Here is a 26484-nt window from a genome sequence, read left to right as displayed (position 1 = left end):
TCTGTATTCAGAGGAGATTTTTTTTTTTCTTGTTCCTCTTGGTGCAAGAGTATAAAGGCAGCAATTTTACTTGGTTAACAGATCCCTTGTCTGCATTTCTGTCATCCAAAACAATCCCTCAGCTCATTGCAAATGCTTTACTTTCTGAAGTTGTTCATAGAGAGATGAGGCGTGTCTGCACCCTAGCATTTAGCCACACCTGCATGCACTGGTGGGCTACGGCATCGTGCATTTTCTTTTGACCTCATTTTACCTCCTGGCACAGAATCATAGAATTGGGTTGGAAGGGACCTTAAAGATCATCCAGTTCCAACCTCCCTGCCATGGGCAGGGACACCTCCCACCAGACCAGGCTGCTCAAAGCCCCATCCAACCTGGTTTTGAACACCTCCATGGACAGAGGATCCACGAATTCTTAGGGCAACCTGGGGTTGAGGATGCCTCATCACCCTCACAGGAAAATATTTTTTCCTAGTATCTAATCTAAATCTCCCCTTTTTCAGCTTGAAACTGTTCCCCCTTATCTTATCACTGCACTCCCTGATAAGAAATCCGTCCCAGCTTTCCTGCAGCCCCTTCAGGGTCTGGAAGGTCTCTATAAGGTCTCCCCGGAGCCTTCTCTTCTCCAGGCTGAACAACCCCAACTCTCTCAGCCTGTTCTCCTATGGGAGGTGCTCCAGCCCTCGGATCATCTTCGCTCTAACAGATCCGTGTCCTTCCTGTGCTGAGGACTCCAGAGCTGAACACAGCGCTCCAGGTGAAGTCTCACTCAGGTGAGAGCTCCACTGAGCTCCAGGTGAGCCCAGCAGCCTCTGGTCCCTCTTAATTCCCGAGAACGCCGTTTTAAAAAACCATCAGGCGGGTGGGAGTAGGAGGGGTGGGAGTGGGGGGGATTCCCGGGGCGAGCACCGGCCGCTGGGGGGCAACAGCCGCCCGCCGGGACACGGAGCATCCAGCAGAGATGGCAGGGGGGATGCAAAACGCTGTCCCCAAGGAAGGGGCCGAGCGCCTGCCCCTGCCCCTCTCTAACGGAGAGACACCAGAGCCATTCGATATCCCGAGCGCCTCTTCGGGTACCTGCGGAGGTGCCGGTTTGCGCGCGTTACAGACCAAATTCCGCACCGCGGCCTTGAAACCAGTCGCCGCGTCAGCCGAGGCACAAGCGAGAATATCCCGGAGGAGGCTGCAAAAGGGCCACTGCAGCCAATTAATATGGACAACCTTAATAAAAGGCTTTTAGGCTTCCTTTCTGGCCCCTGTGGATAGAGAGCATCCTTCTCTGCGCAGAGCAGAGAGCAGACCCGGCTCCTCAAGCTAAAGCAAGTCATGCTAAGGTCCCCCTCTGCCAAGGACCTGGAGATCCGTGCTAGGCACTGGTCAGGCATCTCTAAGTGGAGACTCTGGCTTTCACGCTTAGATTAGCTTGAAGAGGCTCAGGCTCCACAAGTTTTTTCCTGAAGTGATCACAGAATCATAGAATGGTTTAGGTTGGAAGGGACCTTAAAGATCATTCAGTCCCAACCTCCCTGCCATGGGCAGGGACACCTCCCATCAGCCCAGGCTGCCCAAGGCCCCATCCAACCCGGCCTTGAACACCTCCAGGGATGGGGCAGCCACAACTTCCCTGGGCAACCCGTGCTCTTCACCATTCTGTCATGGTGAAGAATTTCTTCCTTATGTCTAGAATTCTTCCTAGTACATAGAGAATCCTTCCCAATGGGATGCCAAGACTTTTGGTTGGACTGAAAGCTGATTACCCTCCCCACTCCACTTCATTTTCCTCAAAAAGGGGAGCTGCCAGCCTGTCACCCACCCACCCACCTCCCAGGTCAGCAGAGCAAGGTGACGGCTATCTCCTGCTCCTGTTCACTTGGTTTTATCCAAAGTTGGCTCCCCATTTCAGCCAGGTCTGTCCCAGCATCCCTTATCCCTGCCCTGGTGTCACTTGTTGGGAGTAGCAGAGGGGCTAAGCCATCCCTATTTCCTAGTGCTGTGGGTTTAACCTACTTTCAAGACTAACTCCACTTCTTTGGTCAAGCTCCAGATTAATCTCACCTCCAAGCACTTTGATTCCCTCCTCTTCAATGTGAAAATTTGTCCTCCCAGGTGCAGGGACAAGTCAGAGTCCCGTTTCTGCAACCAACTCCCAAAATCCAACTCCTGAAAGCCGACAGAGTGCTGTGAATGGAGCAGGTGTGCAGGACCCCGCATCGCAGCCAGGCCACCTGCAGAGGTGGGGACCAGCCTGTCCCTCTGTGTAGGGGCTGCTGCCAGGGCAGACCACCCAAAACACCCCTCCTGGAGCCCCTGGGACACTTTTCTTTTAGAAAAGGCAATTAATTACGTTTTCTTCCTCTCCTACCCTTTTCTTCATTCATTTTTTTTCCTTTTTCCTGCATTATTTTTCCTATTTTATTTTTTCCTTTTTATTTTTTCTTTCTTTATCTTTTTCTCTATTTTCTTTTTTCCCTTTCTCTATTTTTCTTTATTCTTTTTTCTTTTCTTTTTCCTTCCTTTTATCTCCTTCTTTATTTTTCTACATAAATTTTGCCCCCATACTTGTTTTCATTTTTTTCTTTTTTCTTCTTATTTATTTTTCTTTTCCCCCATTCTTGTTTTCCTTTTATGTTTTATTTCTGTCTTTTTTCTTCCTTTTTTCTTATTTTTTTTCTTTTTTCTCTATTTTCTTTTTTCCCTTTTTCTATTTTTCTTTGTTCATTTTCCTTCTTTCCTTTTTTCCTCCTCTTCTTTCTTTTTCTACATTAATTTTGCCCCCATACTTGTTTTCATTTTCACTTTTTTCTTTCTTTTTTCTTCTTATTTATTTTTCTTTCTTTTCCTCATTCAAGTTTTCCTTTCATGTTCTCTTTTTCTTCCGTTTTTTCTTCTTTTTTATTTTTTTCTTTTTTCTCTATTTTCTTTTTTCTCCTTTTTCTATTTTTCTTTGTTCATTTCTCTTTTCTTTTTCTTTCCTTTTTTCTCCTTCTTTTTCTACATTAATTTTCCCCCATTATTTTTTCATTTTTACATTTTTCTTTTTTCTTCTTATTTATTTTTCTTTTTTCTGTTCCCCCATTCTTGTTTTCCTGTTATGTTTTCTTTCCGTCTTTTTTCTTCCTTTTTTCTTTCTTTTTTCTCTATTTTCTTTTTTCTGTTCCCCCATTCTTGTTTTCCTGTTATGTTTTCTTTCCGTCTTTTTTCTTCCTTTTTTCTTCTTTTTTTTTAATTTTTCTTCTTTTTTCTCTATTTTCTTTTTTTCCATGTTTTCATTTTTTTTCTATGCTCCTCTCCTCCTCCTCTCCTCTCCTCTCCTCTCCTCTCCTCTCCTCTCCTCTCCTCTCTCTCCTCCTCCTCTCCTCTCCTCTCCTCTCCTCTCCTCCTCCTCCTCTCACTCTCCTCCTCTCCTCTCCTCTCCTCTCCTCTCCTCTCCTCTCCTCTCCTCTCCTCTCCTCTCCTCCTCCTCTCCTCTCCTCTCCTCTCCTCTCCTCTCCTCTCCTCGTCCTCTCCTCTCCTCTCCTCTCCTCTCCTCTCCTCTCCTCTCCTCTCCTCCCTCTCCTCTCCTCTCCTCTCCTCTCCTCTCCTCTCCTCTCCTCTCCTCTCCTCCTCTTCCTCTCCTCTCCTCTCCTCTCCTCTCCTCTCCTCTCCTCTCCTCTCCTCTCCTCTCCTCTCTCTCTCTCCTCTCCTCTCCTCTCCTCTCCTCTCCTCTCCTCTCCTCTCCTCTCCTCTCTCTCCTCTCCTCTCTCTCTCCTCTCCCTCTCTCTCCTCTCCTCTCCTCTCCTCTCCTCTCTCTCCTCTCCTCTCCTCTCCTCTCCTCTCCTCTCCTCTCCTCTCCTCTCCTCTCCTCTCCTCTCCTCTCCTTTTTCCTATTTTTTCTTTTCCTTTTTTTTCTTTCCTTTTTTTCTTTTTCCCCTTTTTTCCTTCCCCCCCCCCCTTTCCACTCGCCTCCGCGCAGCTGCAGCGCTCCCTCCCCCCGGCAGCCCCCTCCCCTCCGCCTCTCCCTCCGTCTCTCCATCCATTCTCTCCCTCCCCGCGGCGCCGCCCCGCCCCGCCATGCAGAGGGCGGTCCCGGGTCCCTCCGCCTCCCCGGTTGGTTTTTTTCCAGCCCCCCCTCCCCGTTCCCCCATTTCTTGAATGGAGGCGCGGGGCGGAGCCGCAGGAAGCCCCCCCCGCCGCCGCCCCTCCCGCCGCCGCCGCCGCGCCCGGAGGAGCCGCTGGGGCTCCGGTCACCGGGGCGCTCGCGGCAGCCCGGGGCTCTCCCTCCCTCCCTCCTTCCCTCCCTCCTTCCCTCCCTCCCTCCTCCTCCTCCCATGCAAAGCTGCTCGGGAAATGGCATCGCTCCCCGCAGCCAGAAACCATCCGCCTGCTTTATTTTCCACCAATTTTTTCACGCTCGCCCTTGTGAAAAAGAATTTCTGAAATAGGTGCAATTTTCCTTTTTTTTTTTTCTCCTTTTTCTATGCGTATATTTTATTTTATTTTTTACGTGCGCGTGTGTGGAAGCCCCGGGCTCCTGCGATCGGTGTCTGAATGAAACTACGTAAATGCCTGTGGCTGCGCCCGGCGCCGGAGGGAAGAGCGGAGCCGCGCGGCCAGAGCCTCGATCCGCATCGCGCTGCAGCTGCTCGCCGGGAGTTGCCGTCTCTTTGGGGTCGTTCGCCTTCCCGTCGCTGCCAGGCGGGATTCTCTGAGCTTTGACGCATCTTTGGAGATGCCTCTTAAACGCGAGTCTGGGAAAAAACAGTCCCAATCGTAGAGAGAGAGAGATTTTTGTCCCTTTCCCGTCCCCTTGGTGACTTGTAGCATCAAAGCGGCCAGAACTTAACCTTTCTGAAGACTTGCGGTGTTTGGGGTTCGTTGTTGCTATTTTTTTTTTAGAGGAAACTTGACAGAGGAACATATTTATAGTCCGAGTAAGTACTTTACAGAGGAAATTTAGTTTGTGTAACTTAAAAAAAAAAAAAAGCGGTGTTGAGGTCTCTAGCTTAAAGCGCATTGGATTAATATTCATCCGAGGCTGTTTAGCAAATCGTTTTTACGGTGTGCGTTGATCTGCTCCTTCGTGTCCGCGGTAGTTCAGTGCCCAGGGGAAGATGCACTTGATTTTGAATCGGGATAGAATTTTTTACGATACGTTTCGACACCGAGGAGGAAATGGCCCTAAAGTAAATTTAGACTAAGTAATAAACGCACACCTGGAAGTAAAGTATTCGCAGCATTTTAATCCCTATTTATACCGCGCATCTCAGACCGAGGAGGAAACGCTTGAGAAGACAGAAGTACCTCCAAGACCCCCGAGAACTCCCCCACGTCACCATGAATGAAACCGTGCCCAATACAGTAACTGGATTATAATTTTTGGTGTTATTAGTTTTAGTGTCATTGGCTGCTTTACATTTTTGGGTTCATCCTGCTCCTCTTCTTCCTCTCTCCCTTCCTCTTGCTGCTTCTTCTTGGGAATTATGGCTCATCCGGGGAGAAGAGGCTACGATAACCGGGAGATAGTGCTGAAGTACATCCACTATAAACTCTCGCAGAGGGGATACGACTGGGCTGCCGGCGAGGACAGGGCACCCCTGCCTCCAGGTCTCTCTCCTCCTCCTGCTGCTGCTGCGGTTGCTGCTGCTGGGACTTCCTCTGATCACACTGGGCTGGTGTCTCCGCACCCCGAGCCCCCCGGCTCGGCTGCTGCTAGCCACGCGCCCCCGGCCGAGGGCTTGCGTCCCGCGCCCCAGGTTGTCCACCTCACCCTGCGCCAAGCAGGGGATGAGTTCTCCCGACGCTACCAGAGGGACTTTGCCCAGATGTCTGGCCAGCTGCACCTGACACCCTTCACGGCCAGGGGCCGCTTCGTGGCGGTGGTGGAGGAGCTTTTCCGAGATGGGGTTAACTGGGGCAGGATCGTGGCCTTCTTTGAGTTCGGTGGTGTCATGTGCGTGGAGAGCGTCAACCGGGAGATGTCTCCCCTCGTGGACAGCATCGCCACCTGGATGACCGAGTACCTGAACCGGCACCTGCACAACTGGATCCAGGACAACGGAGGCTGGGTACGTCCCCGGATTGCTTGTTCCTTCTCCTAGCTCTGGCTCGCGGGGCCGTGGGGTGGGCAGTGCCCCGGGGGGTTGCACTCGCGTTGTGGGGAGCAAACCGTGTGCCTGATGGTCACCTGCACTGCTGTGTGCCGAAGCAGCATCAGCCTTTGGCCGGCTGTCGCGTTTCACCTTGCCGTGGGGTTACGGTGGGGCAATTTGAGGTGGAGCGTGGCTGCGGTTCGGGAGCAAAAAAAGAGTGAGCTAGGAACCTTCCTCATCAGCAGTCTCTGCTCTCCTACTCCCGTCTACCCTCACCTGCTGGCAGCACCATACCTGGCCAAAAGGCAGGGTCCCACAGCAGGTTGGGAAGGGGCAGCGGAGATGCCCGTCCAGCTGCCTGGGCCAGGGAGGTCACGGCAGGTCTTGGGGCCAGCAGGGACCACGGGTGTACGTGTGCCTGCAGGCATCCCTGCCCGCTAAGGGTGACGCGCTGGGCAGGTGCACAACAAACATGAAATCCTGGTGCTGTGGGCAGGCAGTTGACGGGTTGGTGCTGGCGTCTACAGCTGCGGTGGCGACGGGGTTTTACGGTGTAGGATATGTCTAGTGTGAAAAATCTGTCTTTGTCTCGAGATGAAACAAAGGTGCCAGGACCCGTGTGTGTGTGGGACTGTTCTGGAAAATGTGTGTTTGCGGTAATCCAGTGGGTGACTGTGTGTCTGGGGTAGAGATCGCGTCTGGCCAGGGCTGGCTTCAGCATCTTCCAGAAAGAGAAGATTTCCACTTGTGGAGAATGGACAGCTTTTACGCTGATAGTCAATCAAAACCTTTTCCTTTTTCTCCCTCTCTCTTTCCAGAATAAATATCCACATTGAACTTGGAAGGGTATCTCTTTTTTTCCTGTATTAATTGATGGACTGTAAAAAAATGTGGTCCCAGCTGCTCCCTTGCAAACCAAACCTGTTGTATATGTGACGCTTATAATATTAATGCATTGGGGAAAGCAACAGTAAGAGTTATGTTGAAGAAGAAACTTTACACATGGGCTGGGAGCTGGTGTAAGTCACCTAGAAATGGAGGTCTGCTAGGCTGGAGACCGGCAATTTCAGATCTGGTCCCCTGTGAAACGAGAGAGCTGACTCATTTGAGCAGCACATCTTTAAGAGGTGGTGTAGAGGAATGTGAAGTACAGGATGTTTCCCAGTTAACATGGTTTGCAAGCCCAGAGTTTGTGAAGCTTTACCACATTAAATTCTCAGCATTGAGTCTCTTGCTAAGGCAGTGTTAGGCACAGTGATGTGCCACCCGCATTGACCACCTCTGCGAAAAAATGAAGATGTTGCCTTCCTGCAGCTGAACCTGCCTGACTAAAGGATATTTTTGTCCAGGGATCCAGAGGACATATACATGCTGCTGTAACAGAGGGAGTAAGTCTGGGGCCCTTTTCTGAGCAGGAATCCTCACTGTGCACCTCCCAGAGGAGTGCTGCTCATCCCTGGCTACAAGTTATGTTGGAAGCAGGATCATTCTCTTGCCGTCCCCTGCTTCCACCAAGAAGAAAAAAGATTCAAGATTCATGGGGCCAGAACAGGGAACAAAAAATGTGTGTGCGTGCATGTGTGTGTGTGTCTGTGTATTTACATACATATGCATATACAAATATGAATACGTATACGGACCCACACATATACAAGTATACGTACACACGCACACACACATAAAATTACTCCAGCGCCTAGTGGTTGGGACCACACTTCGGAAAGGGAGTCCTATCCCCTGACCCCCTGTTTCACTGATCACTGCAGAGGGTTTGTGGGTTCGTTTTCACAAAACAGATAACGGAGGGGCAGGAGGTAGTTCAGGCTTTTGGAGACCTTGGCCGTTTAAAAGACGAGCAGCTAAAGGGTTAGGGATTTTGCGATCACACTTCTGGGCTGGGATGCCTGACTTGTGCGTAAGTCCTTCCTCAGGCTGGAAGCCTGTTTGCGGAGCTGGGGCCCTCAGTTCGCTCCAGAGCCAGTGAAGTCATTCTGTTGACTCCAGTGAGCTTTGGATCAAATCTGCAAGCATGCTGGAGATGCATTGTCCTGTGGGTGTATTGTGTAAAGAGAAACATAAATAATGAATAAAACTGAGAACGTGAAAAGACAGGTGTTACCAGGTGTGATGGGTCAGATGAGGCGAGTACTGGAGCTGTTTCATGACAGTTAGAAATACAAGAAACTGGAGCCATAAGCACCGACTGCCTTTAAAAGGTAAAGATGCTTCTTATCGATAGCTGTTTAGTTGTTTATTAAGGTTTCCTATAAACAAAAGCTCCAGAGTTTGGCTGCATGTGATGCCATTTACTGCCACATGTTATTTGTAATGTACACATGGAAGAAGATGTGTAAAGTATTATGCCAGGGTGGCTTTTTGCCTGTCTGTCTGGTAAACAGCTCGTACCTTTGAGTCACAGGATTATTAAACACAGACAAAATCTTCTAGCTCATTACAAAGAGCAAAAGACTAACGTGTAGTTGCAGACACAGCTTTTGGGATCTCCTCTTCAGAGAGAGGAAATCACAGATGATATGGGGCAGTGGATTTTTCTTTTTTTTTCCTTTTTCTAGCTTTCAGGATCTGTCAGTGGAAAAGCAAACATTCACATATGCACTCAGTCTTCAGCTTGGCACTTGCACCATACCCTAAGTACAAATGAAACATCATAAATGGCTCTTCCAGAGTAGCTGATCACCTGGTAGGTAGATGCTTTGGAGGACCTCAGCACAGTTGCGTGTGAGATTTCCCTGTCATAGTTTCCTGCAGTAAGTGGGGAGTGCCTGCTCTTGTAACCTTTCACATTGTGGCTCCCCAGTATGTTGCAGAAGGGTGAGTTTATTAGAGGCTGTGTAGTACTAGAGAAGAGAGCATCGAAGTTAGTCATGAGCATACGTTTCCCAATGAGTAAGTTGGACAGTGCGTGCTTCGAGTCTGTTTTATGAGCCTGTCTCACACTCAGGTCTGAATTTCAGTTGAAATGTCTTTTGTATTCATCTGTCTCTTTTGAATCTGTTCTGTAAATTGACAATGTATTTTCAGGGCATGAATTCTTGACATTGCAAGGAAAACAAAGAGGGAAGGAAGAATATCAAAGTGCAGGTTGGGAGAGGATATAGCCGGTGGAGTATAGATTTTAGCCACTAGACATCATTGTTAATGGTGTCTGGGGATTATTTAATAGCCTTACAATACCCAGCATCGTGGGTTTGTTCAAAACTTAGAAAAAGCAGCAGATGGGGACTGCCTGCACGCAGCCTGTATTATTACCTTGTGGTTCTGGTGGCAAATAAATGCAGCTTTCAAAGATTTTCACGTAGGCCAGGATACCACAATATTGTACTTTTGGCCTGATAACATCTTAAGCGAGTTACAAAAGAAATAAGAGGAGAACCAGCTCATCTCTGCAATTTTATGGTACTTGGTATAATGTATGCTTTCTGACCGACAACTTAATGGCCTCATTTCATTTTTTAGAGCCTGATGTTCGAGCTGCAGAAGGACTGGCTTGGCAGCGGGCTGTTGCACTTGGTGACTTTTGACTTTGATGCAGGGAATGTTGAAGTGATGCAGTGAGTGCAGGGGAAATAACTGTGTTTGCCTTGCAGTGATGGCTTCCCTCTTTGGACACAGCTCAGCATATGTGGGAGCACAGCTCCGGGTGCTTCTAGTCCAACATATGGCATCCTCTTGAAGCTGTTCAAGAAAAAGCAAGAGTGTGAGAACTGTAAAAGGAGACACAGGCACCATCTTACATGCGTAGACAAGTACATTTTTAGTGTAAAGAATTTAAAGAAGCCTAGATGAGAAAAGCAGCATTGTCATGAAAATTCAGCCAAGAAAGCATCATTTTAAAGGACAATGTTTACATTTGAACCAGGAATGTGATGATTGTATGTTTTCATCCAATTCTGTTCTCTTATTGTGGTTCTTTATTCTGTTTGAGGGTAAAGGCCAGGTGTGGCAAAGGATTTGCCTGCCTAGCCAGATCGGTGGCAGAAGTCCCTGGCTTCTCACTGTTCCTCGTCCAGGCCAGCCAGGAGCTGCTCCTACCTTGAGAAAGGGGAGCCACTCGGCACGCTGTTGGGGGACACCCTTCCCAAGAACCTCCATGTTCCAAAGCTGGCAGACGTCCTTTGTCCTGGCTGCTGTCAATCGCATGTCATCCTTATTTGCAAATGAAGCCAGGGAGAAGACCTTGCTTTTCCTTGTGGCTCCTTGGTTAAAGCCTCTCTTGAGGTAATGGGAAGTTTGCCTACAAGACCCTCTCCAGCCTGACGGGGGGGTATGTAGTTACATTTCCAACATATCAGGAGGCTTCGCCTGCCAGATGGCTGCTGGTTTTGCCAAGGTGTCTTCCCCTTTGGCAACAGGGCTCCTCCTCCTTCTCCAGGGGTGAGATTTCATTTGGTGGAGAAGGAAGAACCAGAGTATCTAATTGCTGCTGTCTGACACGTTTTCTCACGTGGCTGTATTGGGCCAAATGATTAAATGTTTCTTGGACCAGCAACTAGGTCTCCCTTCTCCTGGGTCGACTGCCCTAATCACTAAACTTCCTCTTTTTTTTTTTTTCCTTAGTAAATCATTAATTCTCTTTGCTCAGTGGCACGCCTTGGAGAGGAAATGTGGAGAGTTGCCATGCCCCGTGATGGTCCGTAGGCCCCTCATAAAAGGTGAGGGGTGGCAGATGCATCTGACTCCAGGACAGTGCTACAGGTCATGGGTATCAGTGCCACAAGGGCCTTCCCGTGCTTGTGGTGAGGAACACCAACTGAAATCTCAGCCTTTTCAAGCTCCAGAGCTGTTCACGCAGCACCTCAGCCAGGCACCCACCTGTGCAGCACGTTGCTTCTGTTGCAAGTCCTGAGCAAAAGCCTCTCGCTCATACCACACAGAATGGTGCCTTGCATGGAGCCAGATGCCCCGCACTGGAGCAGAGGCACTTTGAGGTTTTTTTGCCAGCGACATGCGGCCTTGTAACGACTCAATCCCCAGCGGGGCTAACCCCAAGTCGCTGTTTGACTGGTAAAAGGAAACTGTCTGAAATCCACTCAGATAAAAAAATGAATTGTCAGTTTCAAGTGTTACACCTTCTAGGTCCTTTGCCAGTTTTTGTGGCTTTGTGGGTTTATAATTGAATACTCAAAATATTATCAAAATATTTTTCTTTTTGCTGTTGCTGAAGAGCAGCAAGAAATTCAGTCTGTGGAGGATTTGTACTGAAGCAAGAAGAGCTAGGGCAGAAAGAGAAAATGATTGTGGGTCGTTAGTCCCTTTCATTTATAATAGCTTTCTTTGCATCTTGCAACAGCATTAGGTTGCGTATTTTCTCAGAAGAATAGTTTGTCTTTCTTTCTCTTTCTTTCTTTCTTTCTTTCTTTCTTTCTTTCTTTCTTTCTTTCTTTCTTTCTTTCTTTCTTTCTTTCTTTCTTTCTTTCTTTCTTTCTTTCTTTCTTTCTCTCTTTCTCTCTTTCTCTCTTTCTCTTTCTCTTTCTTTCTTTCTTTCTTTCTTTCTTTCTTTCTTTCTTTCTTTCTTTCTTTCTTTCTTTCTTTCTTTCTTTCTTTCTTTCTTTCTTTCTTTCTTTCTTTCTTTCTTTCTTTCTTTCTTTCTTTTTCTTCCTTCCTTCCTTCCTTTCTCTCTTTCTTTCTCTTTCTCTTTCTTTCTTTCTTTCTTTCTTTCTTTCTTTCTTTCTTTCTTTCTTTCTTTCTTTCTTTCTTTCTTTCTTTCTTTCTTTCTTTCTTTCTTTCTTTCTTTCTTTCTTTTTCTTCCTTCCTTCCTTTCTCTCTTTCTTTCTTTCTCTTTCTTTCTTTCTCTTTCTTTCTTTCTTTCTTTCTTTCTTTCTTTCTTTCTTTCTTTCTTTCTTTCTTTCTTTCTTTCTTTCTTTCTTTCTTTCTTTCTTTCTTTCTTTCTTTCTTTCTTTCTTTCTTTCTCTCTTTCTTTCTCTCTTTCTTTCTCTCTTTCTTTCTTTCTTTCTTTCTTTTTCTTCCTTCCTTCCTTCCTTTCTCTCTCTCTCTTTCTTTCTCTCTCTCTTTCTTTCTCTCTCTCTTTCTTTCTCTCTCTCTCTCTTTTTCTCTTTTTCTCTTTCTCTCTTTTCTTTTCTTTTCATATATGTATTGACCGTAACCTTTAACATTTCAGAACTAGGGGTCTCGGTTGTGGAGATGATGTCATTTGCCTTGATCTTGCAAAGAACTGTAAAGTTCAAACAGCAATCCTACTAAAAAGTTTTACTTTACTTTCAATATTGAGAAAGAAGTTAGTCTGTGCCTGCATCAGCGTGGGCCTCTCTCAAGCTGCTGCATTAGCTCTGCTGGGTAGTAAGTAGCTTAGTTTTTTGAGTATGTAGCTTGAAATTTGGAGCCGGTAATCCATGAAGAAAATCCGGTTGAATTTTTCTGCCGAGACACCAAGCGTTTCTGCAATGGCAAAGCATGGCTCTAGCAGGAAAATCACAAGACCTATGCAATGATGTGTGAAATTGAATGTGGAGCAGAAGCATTTTCTCAGTGGCCAGATACCAGGGCCCAGGCTTCCTAAGGCAGCATGGGAACTTTGTACTGCATCACAGGCAAACATTAAGCCCTTGTGCTGGATACAGGCGTCCTGTACAAGAAAGTCATCTCTCAGTGGGCTGGACCTGGGATAGTGGAGGGAGGTGAATGTAGAAACAGGAGCAGCACTAGAGTGTCGCTCCGAAACCTCTGCTGTGGTTTTGGTCTCGTGTGAGGGTTTGTGCCAGGCACACCAATGAACCAGCCTCACACTCTACCGTCACCACCAAGGGATGCCGGGCACGGGGCTCTCTGTACGCCACTCAACTCCCTAATGTGAGCTGCCAACAATCTTACTGTGTCCTCATCTCCTTCTCTCCCTCTGCAGCTGCATTGCCCAGCCAGCCCTTGCTGTTTTAGCGCTGCAGTCCTACCCAAAGTCTGCCAACGGGGCAGTGGGCGCTCGTTACTGGCTTGGGGTCTGGGCAGCTGCAAACTGGGTCAGCAGCCTTGGCAGTCAAGCAGCTGTAGCTAGAGAACAACACGATATGTCTGATTAAATAACAACACTTCTGTGGCAAAGTGAATTTTTATTTTCTGGCCATTTCTTTTCCATGCCTTTCAGTGACGGGGGTTACGGTGAACGGCACAGCCGGTCAGGGGTGAGCACGCAGCCATGCACCCTATGGCATGTTGGCTAGGCATGCTCCCTGCTCCCGTGGACAGCACGCGTGTATTTGGCGGGTGTCTGGTTCTTTGCCTATTTCGTCTTTCCACTTCACAGAGAGCTGACAGTCCTCAGCTTTCTGCAGGCATTTCTGACCTTCCCTTCCCATCACCACTGCTGGCACCGGGCACTGGGTGCTGGACATAATCCTGGGCACTGCTGCCCCACCATCAGCCGCAGGGTGTGCCGGGTCCAGCCCTTGCCTCCTCCCTCCCTTGCCTGTTTTATTTTTCTTTATGCCTTTGGTGGGGTGGAGCCCAGCCCTCTTCATTTTATTGGGGCTTTGAAATAATTTATTTATGAGAACCTCGCGGCTGCTCCTGTACCTGCTGATGTAGTAATAATAATAACACTTATTACTTGGTGGCAGCAAAATACTGATTATATCTGAAGGCAGTACCGGCCTGTTTTATTTTCCATTTCATATATAATAGTAGGATGGGTGAAGGTGTGTGGTGCCATAAATCTTCTCTTCCCCAGCAGGATAACATCCAGGCCTTTTTGGCAAACACGAACACCGATGACAGATTTGAGGGATTTTTATTTTACTCTGGCTTTCAGTCTCATTAACAATCTGATGACTTTTTTTTTTCCTTCCCTTTTTTTTTTTTACTGTTTTTGGCTCCTGAAAGACTATGAAACTGGATAACTTTTCCAAATGCATCTAAAAGTCTGGAATTTATTTTCTGTTATTTTATCCTAATGTTACTTTGCTGTCATGATTATAGTATACTGATAGACTTTGCTAAATCCCCCTAGCTGGAAAGTTCCTTGGGGGTTTCTGGATTTTACAGTTAATGAGTAAGAAAACAAATCCGATTTTAGAAAGTGTTGCCATTGACTTCAGTAGGAACAGGAAGAGGCACTTAATTGGACAATTGTGGTTATGTTTACTTCGTATATGCGGCAAGAAAAGTAAGATCAAATGAAAGAGCCACAGTTTTTTACCTAATAGAGAAAAACAGCCTTTTTTGCAATGCATGATTAACTTTTGGGAGCTGTTTTAATGGGAAAGCTGTGAATGGAAGTACTAAGTTGCATTCAGGAAGGTTTTAGGTATTTATAAGTGTAAGGAAAACATCTACATTTATGTTAAAATAAAATTGTTGGTAAGGACAACCATACACCTTGATGAAATGGGGTAAATTTAACATCAGCTGCTGAAACGAGATCACCAGGTGCTGAGGGTAGACCTTTCTCCAGGGAATGCTATTGTGAAATTATGTATTGCATTGCTTCTTCCCCAGAGCACCTGGTGCTGGTCAGTGACTGGGGGTACTGAGATAGATGCACTGCCAGTCTTATCCAGCCAGGGAAATCATCTTACTTCTGCATGTATTTTGTGAAAGTAAAGGTAATTGTAAATGTGTTTATTTTGTTGCTAAGAGCACCCTCTTCACTGAATGAACTCCTGCACTGACTGAAGATGTATTATGAATTGCCACGTTTACAGAATCACAGAATCACTAGGTTGGAAAAGACCCAGAGGATCATCGAGTCCAACCATTCCTATCAATCACTAAACCATGCCCCTTAGCACCTCATCCTTTAAACACCTCCAGGGAAGGTGACTCAACCACCTCCCTGGGCAGCCTGTTCCAGTGCCCAATGACCCTTTCCATGAAGAGTTTAGAGTGAGTTAAAACAAATAGTCAGCATCCTTCAGCTCACACATAATTTTATTGTTATTTTATTTTATTGGAGCATAAAAAGGATGATTCCATTTTGTTGATTGAAAAGGCAACGCGATGGGTTCTGGGGTACTTTTGTGAGTAATTTATGTACATGGTCCAGGTACGATCAAAAAGAAAAGGCCCCATTTTCCCCCACAGTGACTGAAAGAGGCTGTCACGCAGTTGTTCGAGAAAGCAGCTGAGAGTCAAAACTTAACTTCCTCTTCTTGGCTCTAGTACTCAGTACATGATAGGATATGGGGCAAATGATTAATCTCTCTCTGTTTTGGTTAATCCAGCTATGAAATGGTATTCTTGCTAGCTTGACAGCACACCAGATCTGGGAAATGTATTGTTACCCACAACACTGTCATGAGCTGAGCTAATGGGTTTTTTTATTAGAAATAAAGTCATATAAGGTACAACATTGAACAAAATGTCTGTCATGGTAACTTGGGGCGTACGGTAAAATTCAAATCTGTAGCATCACATCTTGTCGTTTCTGGAGCTTGCTAGCCTGGGAAAGTGCAAAGTGAGTCAGACTGTGAAACTACCTAGGGGTGAGATTTGAGTGGAGAGTGGAGGTAGAAGAAAGAAAGAAAAATTTAAGAAGGAGGAAAAAGAAGTTGAATGGAAATTCGGCTTAAACTTTTTCAGCTGTACTGTTTAGTTGTGTTTAGCAACACTTGTGATGGAAACAGATCAGAGAGATGAGTTTCAGGTGTTGATTTCTAGTTTTTATTTAGGAAAAGGGTAACCAGTGTGAGAAATGGCAACTGGCAGTGGTAATGTTTCCCTTTATGTATGAGCACAGTTCATCAGATGTTTCATGAAATAAATTGTCCTTCCTTTTCCATTTGTACCCTATGTTAAACCTGTCTGTGTCACTTCAGAGGAAGGGGCAACAAGCAGTATTACTTTCACCTGTGAGAAGTACCTTCATGCACACATATTCTTTTACTTCCATTCTCAAGCTTTATTAAGTGTTCAGATACAGGCAGAAAACACAATTGTAAAACATTAAAAAAAAAATTAGTAGTAATCAAGTCTTTGGCCTTGGCCATGAGGTTGAAGTTAGTTTTAACTGTCTTGCTGAGCTCAGACTTAGGAGACAAAATTCCTGTTTCATGCTCTGGAGAAGCTTGCATGAGTCACTGAAAGTCAGGATAGGTCCTCAGACAAGAGGCCAGTGAAATGCCTCCATTCTTGGTCTGAGACAGTCCTGTAGTATGTCTTTGTGACAGAATATTGCCATCTTTGTCTCTAAAGGAAAGAACTCCTTACTAAAGAAAACTCCTCACATGTTCAGACGGTGTATTATGAAGTGTGGGAGAAGAGCCTGTTTCTAATCTTTCTTTTAAAGAAAAAAGAATTAAAAATAATGCAAAGACATATTCAAATACAGTAGTAAAGGAGTTGGCATTTCCATTAGCAGAATAAGATGGTCAGTGTTGTAGATTAGTAAAAGCTTTTCAACTCCTCAAGAATGTACGCACAGCTCAAGTGAAAAATGACCTTAAAAAAAATGAAAAACTGAAGTGAAAACTCCCTCATTCATAACAGAAGCAAATCCTGCGTCGTGCTCCAAGTGTCTGCAAACTTTAGTTCAAGTTAGACATAGCCAAAGCCCCTCTCCTCAAGTCATCTGGCAAATCACAGTAAATCACTCTGTCTAAATATCTAATCCCCAGTCTGCTGCTGGATTTGAAAGGTCCCGAATACAACTGAGAAGGACGCCTAATGCTCGTATTATTTTCAGGTTCCTGCTTGACCTGTTCCTTTCTCTGTTCTCCAGATGTACAATAGGTAGCAGTGCTGCCATGAAGCCTGGGAAAGGGAGAGGCTGCCCACCTTGTGGGGCTGGAGTGCGGCTGCAGGACGCACCGGCAAGGGAGAAAATAAAACCAGCTGCTTGAAATGTCAGGTGGCAATCAAGGCGATGAGTAAAGGAGCCAGCCTGGAGTCTGTTCAGGCTTCTACAGCAACTTATGGCTGTCTGCAAAGAATTCATCCCATAGAAAATTTGTGTATTTGGCTCTGGACTGAATGTGTGAAATCGTTGCCCGGTTGGAGTCAATAGCTGTTTTTTCCAGTATGGATGCTAAAACCAGTGGTGTCTAGCCTTGTATAGCAGTGACCATGTGGGCAGACCCAAAAAGGGATCTATAAAGTGTCGTACAAAGCCTTGGTTGTAGTGGATGGTGGGGTGTGTCTGTGCAGTGGTGGAAAACTAGAGTGATGCTGCTTCAGGTTTTGCCTGGAGAGTGTTCCTCAGCTTTCCTAGGCATCCTTGCTGTAAGGGGGACCTGGTGCGGGGTGCTACAGATGTCCCTCTGACAATGCCTGCGTGGACCAGTGATGGTGGTGTCCCACCAAAACCACAGTGGCTTTCTGGAAATCGGTCCCGTTCAGGTTAAGTAAAGCCATGTCTCAGCCCCAGGGGCAAGCTGATGAGCCTCCATTGGTGCTTAAGGACCACGAGAGGAGGAGCTCCCTCCTGTGTGGCATAAGTGATGGGGAAACCTGTCAAGGTATCCCTTCATACCTTTTTTCATATCAGTTGAAGTTGGTTGTTTCACGAGGGAATATTATGTTTATTTTGCAAGCACTTGGAATTTTTTGCCTTTTTAAAAATTGTTTTATTTTTCCCAACCCAGAAAGAGTATGTTTGGGGCATGGTAGCACATCCTGCAGGCTGGGACTTCTGTGGCAGTTTGATGGGCTGAAGGAAGAGGCAGCGCTGGCACGCTGTTAGGCTGTGTCAGCGGGCTTAGGGTTTGTTTTAGAAAACTTGCTCTCTTTTTTCCCTCTCTGCTCCCTTCTCTCCCTCCTGCAGACACGAATACATCATTCTCATGAACGAAACTGTTTAATTTTAATAACTGGCCTAGAGCTAAAACTGACAGTGGGAGAGGAGCTGTTTGATTTGTAGTCACCAACAGCTGGAATAAACTACCTGTTCCTTTGGAAGGGATGGACAGCTAGCTTGTTTGGTTTGGATGCTTTGATCCCTAAAGAAACTCCTTTCAACAACAGAAAAAAAGACTGGAACTGTGGCATCTTGGTGTTACTGACTAGTTTTTATACATAAGGCTCTAAGTATGATGGAGAAATGCTGCATGCAGAAGTCCCTTGTCTCTGTGCTCAGATTCTTCTATTGAGGGCAACTCCTTATCATGAAAGTTCTCTACCAGGCTGGTTTGACAAAAGCTCTTCGGTATAGCTAAATGACCCAGGTTCGTAAAATTGTGCCTTGAAGTGACGAAGGCTGGATGATTAGTTAGATATTAAAAAGTTTTGCAATGACTAGTTTTACCTCTGGCTCTGTAAGAAAGTCAGCTTTCTTATTTTGCCAGTTCTCAGAAGAAAATGGCAGCACTCCCATTTCCTCTTCTTCTCCCTCAGGGCCTGCCACCCTTTTTTATTTTTAATTTTTTTCCTGCCAGAGTCATTAGACAACATGCAAATTATATTTAATAGGGCCAGAACAATACTTCATTCCCAGTGGGATCGTTAGGGTCAAAGCCATCATGTGCCAGCCCTCAGTATGATACTAATTTTGGCTGTGTTTGCTCCAAGGTTTGGAGGTCAGGCAGAAGGGGACCATGAAGCATGGACCCAAGCAGGACCTGTCCCTGCAGCCCCCGTGCCCCACAGCAAGCTCTGGCTGGGCTGCGCCTGGGGGCTCTCCTGATTCCTCCAGCAAGGCTGGTGTGCTACCAGCCACTGGCTCCTTGTTCTACCTCTCCTGCAGCCTCATCAGAGGTCCCTCAGAGGAGACTAGTCTTCCCCTGGGCAGACACCTTGCAGAACATTTCCATACCTCCTTTCCCCTGCTGCTTCAGAGAAGCATCTTTGCACTTGAGAAGCAAGAAGGCACCTTATGGCTCGTTTTGATGTGACTTCCCTCGTGAAATACAGGGCTGCCTGTTAGCAAAAGGATGGCTGTGGGGCTGGGCTTGCCAAAGGGCAGCTGGCATCCCTCATCCACACTTAGCTTTGATGCAGAATCTCCAGAGAACAGTGGCAAATTGGGGGAGCTGTGGAGAGGATGCTCTAACCACACACCTCCCTCCTGTGCCCCAGACCCTTGCTCCTGGAAACCCTGAGTCCGCTTGCAGTGTGACATGAAGGCAATGACTGTTTTAGTGTTAGCTCTGTAAACTGTGTGGACTGTCTGCCACAGCTGAAGGAAAGCGGGGGGGTTGCCTTCAGAACTTGGCCTTGGACTTGACTTCTGTCTCCACATTGCTTCAAAATCATGGGATTTTGTCAGTGGGGTTGTTGGGGAGGGGGATTAGGGCATTTGCAAGGCTCATTTTGTAAGACCTTTTACAGGTAGGTGGCTGTAACTATATTTAAAAGTGAATATAGGGGAGGAAAGAGAAATGTGCCTCCAACATCACTGACTGAAGTAAGAGTACGCGGGATGTCTCTGTCAAGACTGATGTGCGAGTTCCCCATTTCTCCTACAAGATTTGCTGAGGGGTGGATACCCCAGCAGGGGCTGGGATCCCAGCTTTGGTTGCACTTTTGGAAATGGCAACTCCTTGATGTCAAACCTTCACCCCAGGTTTTGGTGGATGAATAAAAGGAACACTTCAGATTTTATAAAGTGTTTTAAGTAGTGATGTGGGTCTTTTTCCTTACGCCCTCTCCCCCTTTCTGAGTTTGCCGGGGATTCTGCTAGCTCCCCAGTACTGTGAACTCCAATGTGCTTACCTTAAGAGGTAGCAGTAGCCTCGCTGAAGTCCCTGACTTCCAGGGAAGCAGGATGAGAGGGCTGAAGCAGAAAGTGAAACTCTCAAAACAAAAAATGCAACAGAGCAGCCTTCTTTCATTTTCCCAGCTAAGCATAATGCAAAAAGTAAACAGTTGGCACAAATGACTAATGCCAAGTTATGATCAAAACCATGCCGAATTCAGCAGTATATTTTGCATGAAGTTCAATGGGGTTTTGCAATGGACCCATAGCGAGGTAGGCAAGAATATTTTTTGAAAGAAAAATGTCATTTAAAAAAATGTGGAAAATTCTCCTGTTCTACCTCCTACATGTTTCTATTGTCAAACAGTCACTGATCTTATTTTAGACTTGACCTTCGTGTTCTTTCCACAGCATGCAGGCTGAATGACATGTTATTCAAGTTTTCAGACAATATTGTGATATATCTGCTTTTATATTTAGCTGTAACTTTTATTCTCCTTATAAACAAACCCACGTAATGCAACCACCACCTATCCAGGGAAAGTGTTTCCATTCCTCTCAGTTTAATTTGGACAAATTTGGCATGAAAACATTCAATAGTTCCATAATAACCTTTGCAACAGGATGCCTGCTGTGCTGACATGCAGGTCTAGAGCGACTTGTACCATGTGCCAGGAAATTGCATTCTTAAGAAAAATCTAGACATAAATTCTGAACAATCAACACTTAAATTTTGAAAAGTCTGGCAGCAAGCTGTTATCTGCCTCATGGGTTTTCGCTTTAATAGCTTTTTACTTTCGGAGCTCTACCTCTCTGTCCTTTATGCAGGCTGTGCGCCTCTGGCCCATGTCGGCTGAACTCTGTAAAGTGGAGAGAGGGGGCAATTAATTGTTTCTCTCTTGTTGCTGTGTGCCTGTTTGCTCCAGCACTGCACCTTGACATGGCAGGGAGGTGATTTCTTACCAGAAGAAAGCAGAGCTTAACTGGAAGTTACACAAACAGGCCTTCAGCTCTCAGCAGGCATGCACGCAACAGAAGCTTGCTGCGTTGCAGTGCAGTTCTGACTTGCCTCCCCGCCTGGAAAGCTGGAAAGGGAATGGGAAGAGATGAAGTACCACCAGAGCCAACTGTCCTAAGTCAGCCAGCAGTGTCCTTCACCCTGGGACAAGCCAGTTTGATGAAATATGAGGGGACAGAAGAGTGGACTGACTCCAGTGTGAGAAAAAGTTTCCCCAGCCTTGAGGTCTCTGAGCACTAAGATCTTACTGCTCATCTCACTGGAAGTGGAGCAAGCCAACAGCATCCTGTGGGTGCCCATCTTCCAGAACTGCTGCCAGATTGGCTGGAAGGCTCCATGACTCTCAAATATTCCCAAAACCTGCATTGCTTCTACTTAAGGGAACAGCAGCATGGCTGGAAGACCTTTATGTGACTCTCTGCCAAGACCCTCTAGATCAAAAAAAAGGTGCTTGTAGACAGACGCAACTGCATCCATGAGCTTTGCCACTAGGAGACTGCAAGAAAAACTGACAAAACACATGGGGCACACTGGGAAAGAAAAGAAACACTAGTTTTTGTGATGAGTTTAGTAAAGCAACCAGCTGATTTAATCAACAAAACAGTAAATGGAATTCTGGGAGGAGGTGGGGATGGGGAAGGGATGTTCCATGGATATGAACTCAAAGCAAAATAAAGAGCTGCAAAACCGTGTGAACTGAACCCCATCAGGGAAGGCTTACTAAAGCTTGAGCCAGGAAAAATTACAGAGCTCTATAAATAGCTAAATTGAAAATTGAATGCATTTGTGTGTGTGTGTGTGTGGATGCACACATCTATCTATGAGGTCATGTGTGTGAAAGAAATACAGTAGTACTTCATGTGTTGGGTTTTTTTTAAGTAGTGGAAAATGTTTTAATGATTTTTTTTTTATTATTTTTTCCTAGAGACAGTACATTATGTTCTGTCCTTAGGGCCAAAAACACAAAGTGCCTATTTTCATGAGGAATCCTACAGAACGAGGAAGGGAAAGTATTATGCAGTGTAGCAAGGGTATAGTAGCCATTCCACAGTGATTACACATCCAAGCAAAGCCTGCACTAGAAAACTCGAAAATATATTAGAAGCGGAAAACAAGATGTGTGAAGTGTTTCCTATTCCCTCCCCACACTTAATGACAACCAAGCAGGCAGGGAGGTGGTCATGGAGTTTAAATTTAACCCCTTGTATTTGATAATAATGCTGTATGCTGGTGGCAGGCAGCAAGCATGTTATGTAAACATTAGATTGAGGACTTCCTCTGCTTATTAATTTTGCTCCCTCAAAACTTTCAGTTATTTTCAGTATGTTAAAATAGTGCAGACACAAACCAGAAGTAACTGGAAGCACTAAGTAATGCGGTAGACATTCAGGAATTAAGGTAACTGAAATGAATCCAAGCCTGAACAGTCCCTTAATTAAAAGACAAAACTTTTTAGTTTTATACCTGTAATTTGTGATTCAAACCTTTACCCTCCCCCACTACCTTTAAATACCTTTCATTCATCCTGAGATGGTCAAATGATGAATGAAGTCAGTCTCCTAGGGGGAAAAAAAGGAAGAAAAAGAAAAAAAGGAAAAAAGGCTCCTTTTCATACTGAATTCAAGTGAATTAAAGAACATGCACAGTTGTTCAATTTGATTTAAAAGCAAAGTGCAGTCTGGAGTGTAATGCCCTCATACCACGAGGGAATCAAATTTGTATTCAAGTCTCCTTTGCCGGTTTGTTTAATCGTTTATGATAACATTAGTAGCTTGGTAAATGATGTAATGGGAGTTAAATCAGGATGACCAACATAAACATCTGTCAGTGCATGTGAACATTTGATGTATGACCCCAGGGCCCGGTGCAGCAGTCAGTATCTTGGCAAACAGTCCTTGGACGTCAGCGTCACTCGAAGCTGCAGGATCGCACACTGGAGAGGATACATGCCGTCTGCTTTGTGCCGTTAGCCAGTAATTGGGTACGTGATCTGGCTGGTTGGTATCGAGTATGTCACTAGGCAGCGTGTCCCCTCCCGTTACTCACTGTCGGCAGAAGTCATCCCACTGCTGAGAGTCAGGGCAAGGCATCAGCGTCACAGTGCTGCTCCCAAGGAGCCTCAGCTGGCTTTAGTGATGAGTAGGCTTGCGCTGGTCCTCTGAAGAGCAGGGGAGTTTTACAGAGATAACTGGTATCATGCTGGGTAGCCATGTAGGCTGAGATTCACAGTCTGATTTGTCCCCAACAAAATGAGCCTTAGTGTTTTGTGACCTTATCATCAGAGGAATTCTTTCCTAGGCTTGGATTATACTGGTGTTATTTTCATTCAAAATCATCTTGTCATCATGTTCTTGCATGGATTTGTAGTTTTCTGAAAGCAAGCTGGCTAGTATGTTCATGTTCCTCGTTAATCTTTCTCTTTTTTTAATGAGATTCATATGTGAAGCTAGTAGTTTGTAATATGGACAAATGTGGAAGTTATTGAACGTGTATGCCCTCCACAGAAATCGACGGAAAGTATCTGAAAAAAGTGTGTTGCAGAGGAAGCACAGAGCTAAGGGAACTCTGTCTGCTATGTTTTGTGTTAAATTGATCTTTGAAGGCAAAGGTAACACAGGTGAGAAACACTTCAATGAGTGGTGCGGGGGCTGGATGGCTCTGGCACAAAAACTGTGGTTGGTCCCATGCACCAACCCATCCCAAGAGAAGCTTTGCTTTAATGCATGGAGTTATGGGAAAATTGTTTGCGTTCATGCTACATCCTTACTGTTAAAAAAAGTGATTGTTTTCTCAATAAAATAGGCATATTTAGCTATTTTATTAGTCTTTAATCACTTCAAGGTACTGCATGCTTGTAATTTACTTCAAAAGAAGCCTTTTATCACTCTTGAATAAGTACATGGAGTTGCAAAATGTAGACATCTTATTGCTGTGACTTTTCAAAAGAGAGCTGGCAGCATCCCTTGGTTTTTATTTTGAATATAATCTAGAGTCTGTTTGCAGCAAGAAAGAATAAGTTATATATTCCAGAGTTATTAGGATTTCTTTGAGATGAAATGCCAGCCATTCAAGGATGCAACTTAAGCTTCATTACCTCAAAGTAAATTTATAGAAATAAATATAACTGCAAGCTAAAATATTTTACCTCTTTAAAGAGGCACTACCGACTTAAAAAAAATCATAATTAGCTTTATATATTAAAATTAAAAGTGCCAGAACGGCACTTGGTTGTTCTACATGAGAAAGAAGACTGAAAAAATAAATCACCCCTCCTCACCTGCAGATGTGTGCACGTGCACCACACATGCCCAATTTGTTTTTTACAAAGTATGCTGTCAAGTGAATACTGTCATGTTCTCTGTTTAATCAGTTTCCTCTTTTATTTGTGTGCTGTTGTATATAAAAGGAAATCTGCTTGTAAAGTCAGGCTTTTTAATAATTCATTCAAAAATGATTAGAGTTCAAGGGGAAAGTTGTTCCTTTAAATGACTGAGCCAAACAGGAAAAATCTCATGGGTATCAGAGAGAGAAATTCTCTTCTGCCTACATGATATATTGTATATTTAAATTCCGTGTTCAGACCTAAAGAATGGGCTTAAAGTGGAGTGTCAGTAGTCATCATCATCTTTATTTGGGTCCTCCTTTGCCTTCCACTTGGGTAAATCTTTTTTATTCTGAATCTTCGAAGATGATTCCTTATGCAATAAGATAAGAAAGATGATTGGAGGTTTTTTTGGTCTTTGCATGTACTATGTCTTCCCAAAAGAGGAAGAAAAAATCCCAGTCGGATTTTTTTTTTTTTTTGCCAGTAGTGATTTTCATTTTCTCTTTAGGCTATGCTCTGCTAAGTAGCCTGGCAGCATCCCTGAGGAACGGTCATTACTTCCAGCTGGGTGGTGGGCAGGCAAGGGGAAAACCAGGTGTGATAGGGCTTAGCTCCACGACAGTGGAGGTGCCGATCAGCTCCCGTGCAGTCACCATTTAAACAAAGGAAACGATGCTGACCAACTTAACAGCATGATATTTGGAGGCTGGTGGAAGGATGATATGAGGGAGTTGGTGGGTGGGCAGGGTGTGAGACTGGCTGCAACTCCCTGCGCGCAGCCTGGGGCTGCACTTCAATCCTTTGGGTGATTTTGCCTGTGCCCTGGGAAAGTGCTTGCAGTGGCTTTTTGTTTTATGTGTTCCCTTCTTTCTCTTGTGCAACAAAACAACTACCAAGGGCCTGGACTCAACAATGCATTTAAACTTGAAACTTCCCTTTGAAATCCCTGTCAACACTTTCCCAACATTCAACTAAAGCAGTGAAACAACAGGGCGTGAGGACACTGAAGCAGAGATGAGAGCCTGTGCATTGTAAGGACTCCAGTCTCCAGAACTGTCCACATGGGCCCAGAAAGCCTCTTTCTATTAATGAAAACATTTCCTTCAACTGCTTTGCTTTCCAGAAGCAGCCTAACCAGCTGTGACCCGCATTTTCGATATTTGCTGAGGGCCAGTTTTGCAAGTGCTGCTCAGAGCTTGTGTGCTGAGACACAAACACCTTTCCATTTTTAGAAGGCTCATCTGGGGTGGTCTGCACTTGCACCATGCAAAGCTAATATATTTGCATGTGGTTAGCATGTGTACCATCCTTGAAAATGCTGACATACCTTGCATTTTGTCTCTTGAACTCCTGAAGCCACTCTTGAATGAGCAGAGTATCCAAGTCACTTGAGCGTCATGATGCCACTTAGATGTAACTGAGGCCCAAAAGGTGTTAGAGACATGAAAAGGAAGGAGGATAGCCCTTGTCAGATAGCACTCTGTAGTTAGCAGATCCAAGGGTATTTGTAGGTCGGTATTGCAGTATGGTCGGGAATTCCTTGGTCGTGGGAATACATCATCTCATTTCTTGAGCTGGCATGGCCTTAATTCAGGCCCCAGGTATCATCTGAGCTAGTTCAAGTCCAAGCTCTGGGCATCTGAGCATGGGAAGGAGTTTGGTAAGTCCCAGAAGTGCCATTGGTGTGTATCTGCCATTCGGGAAAGGCTGTTGTTACCAACAGAGGGACCCTTGACCTGGTGGGATCCATGGTTTTCTTAGAGTAATGGGCAAGTGGCAGCTGGCCGTGGCCTGCAGGCAAACACAATAAAAAGTTTGATGATTGGTACGGTACCAGTAGATGGTGCTGAAGAATGGATAGCACAGTTCCCGGGTTTTGCGAGGACCCGTTAAGACTTCTCATATGGGGACATTTTACTATCTTTCTTGCATGCTGGTGTCTGTGTGGAGGTAATACCATCAGCTGGGTGCAGCTTGGACCCTGAGGTCTGAGCCAAACAGGTTACTGAGTGTGTTGCAAATAGTATAATAACTAGTGTCACGTTCTCTCTACTAAGCATGCTCTGAAACCGCTTACTCACTGTCAGTAAACAGCATTATTTTAGCGGCTTATCATAACACCCAACAGCTGCTTATTTTCAGCGGAAGGCCAATTGGCCTCTTGCTGTTGTCTATCTGCTCTTCTGTCATGTACTGCTTTTGTCTCAGAAGGTCTACAGTCCTTACAGGCATGACCCAGTCCCAGCCTACTCTCACTTGACCTTGGTACACTTTGAATCAGATCTGAAGCTGTCCTTTTTCACCTCAGGTTGTGTCCTAATTGCTACAGGTCAGATGTGCTGGAGTTGATAACTGATCAGTGTTTTCCATTTCAGGTAGATAATGGTCTGTATGAGAAAAAAAAAAACAGTAGAATTTGAGATTGTTTTACAAAGAATAGATTCTATATTTTACAAGTTCAGTTATGACTGATTTT

General features: G+C 45.4%; 1 protein-coding gene across 1 annotated transcript in view; it reads left to right on the top strand.

Moving 5' to 3' along the window:
• Positions 1 to 4591: 4591 nt before the first annotated feature.
• The window catches only part of BCL2 (BCL2 apoptosis regulator), a 97360-nt gene continuing 75467 nt past the window's right edge, over positions 4592 to 26484 (top strand). The window contains exon 1 of the mRNA XM_069853549.1: positions 4592 to 6044. Within this exon, the coding sequence (XP_069709650.1) occupies positions 5460 to 6044 (585 nt within the window). The 5' untranslated portion in view covers positions 4592 to 5459. The remainder of the gene's footprint in view (positions 6045 to 26484) is intronic.

Source organism: Phaenicophaeus curvirostris, chromosome 3 (genome assembly GCF_032191515.1).
Source record: "Phaenicophaeus curvirostris isolate KB17595 chromosome 3, BPBGC_Pcur_1.0, whole genome shotgun sequence".
NCBI classification, from domain to species: domain Eukaryota; kingdom Metazoa; phylum Chordata; class Aves; order Cuculiformes; family Cuculidae; genus Phaenicophaeus; species Phaenicophaeus curvirostris.
This window is presented reverse-complemented; position numbering and strand designations above follow the sequence as displayed.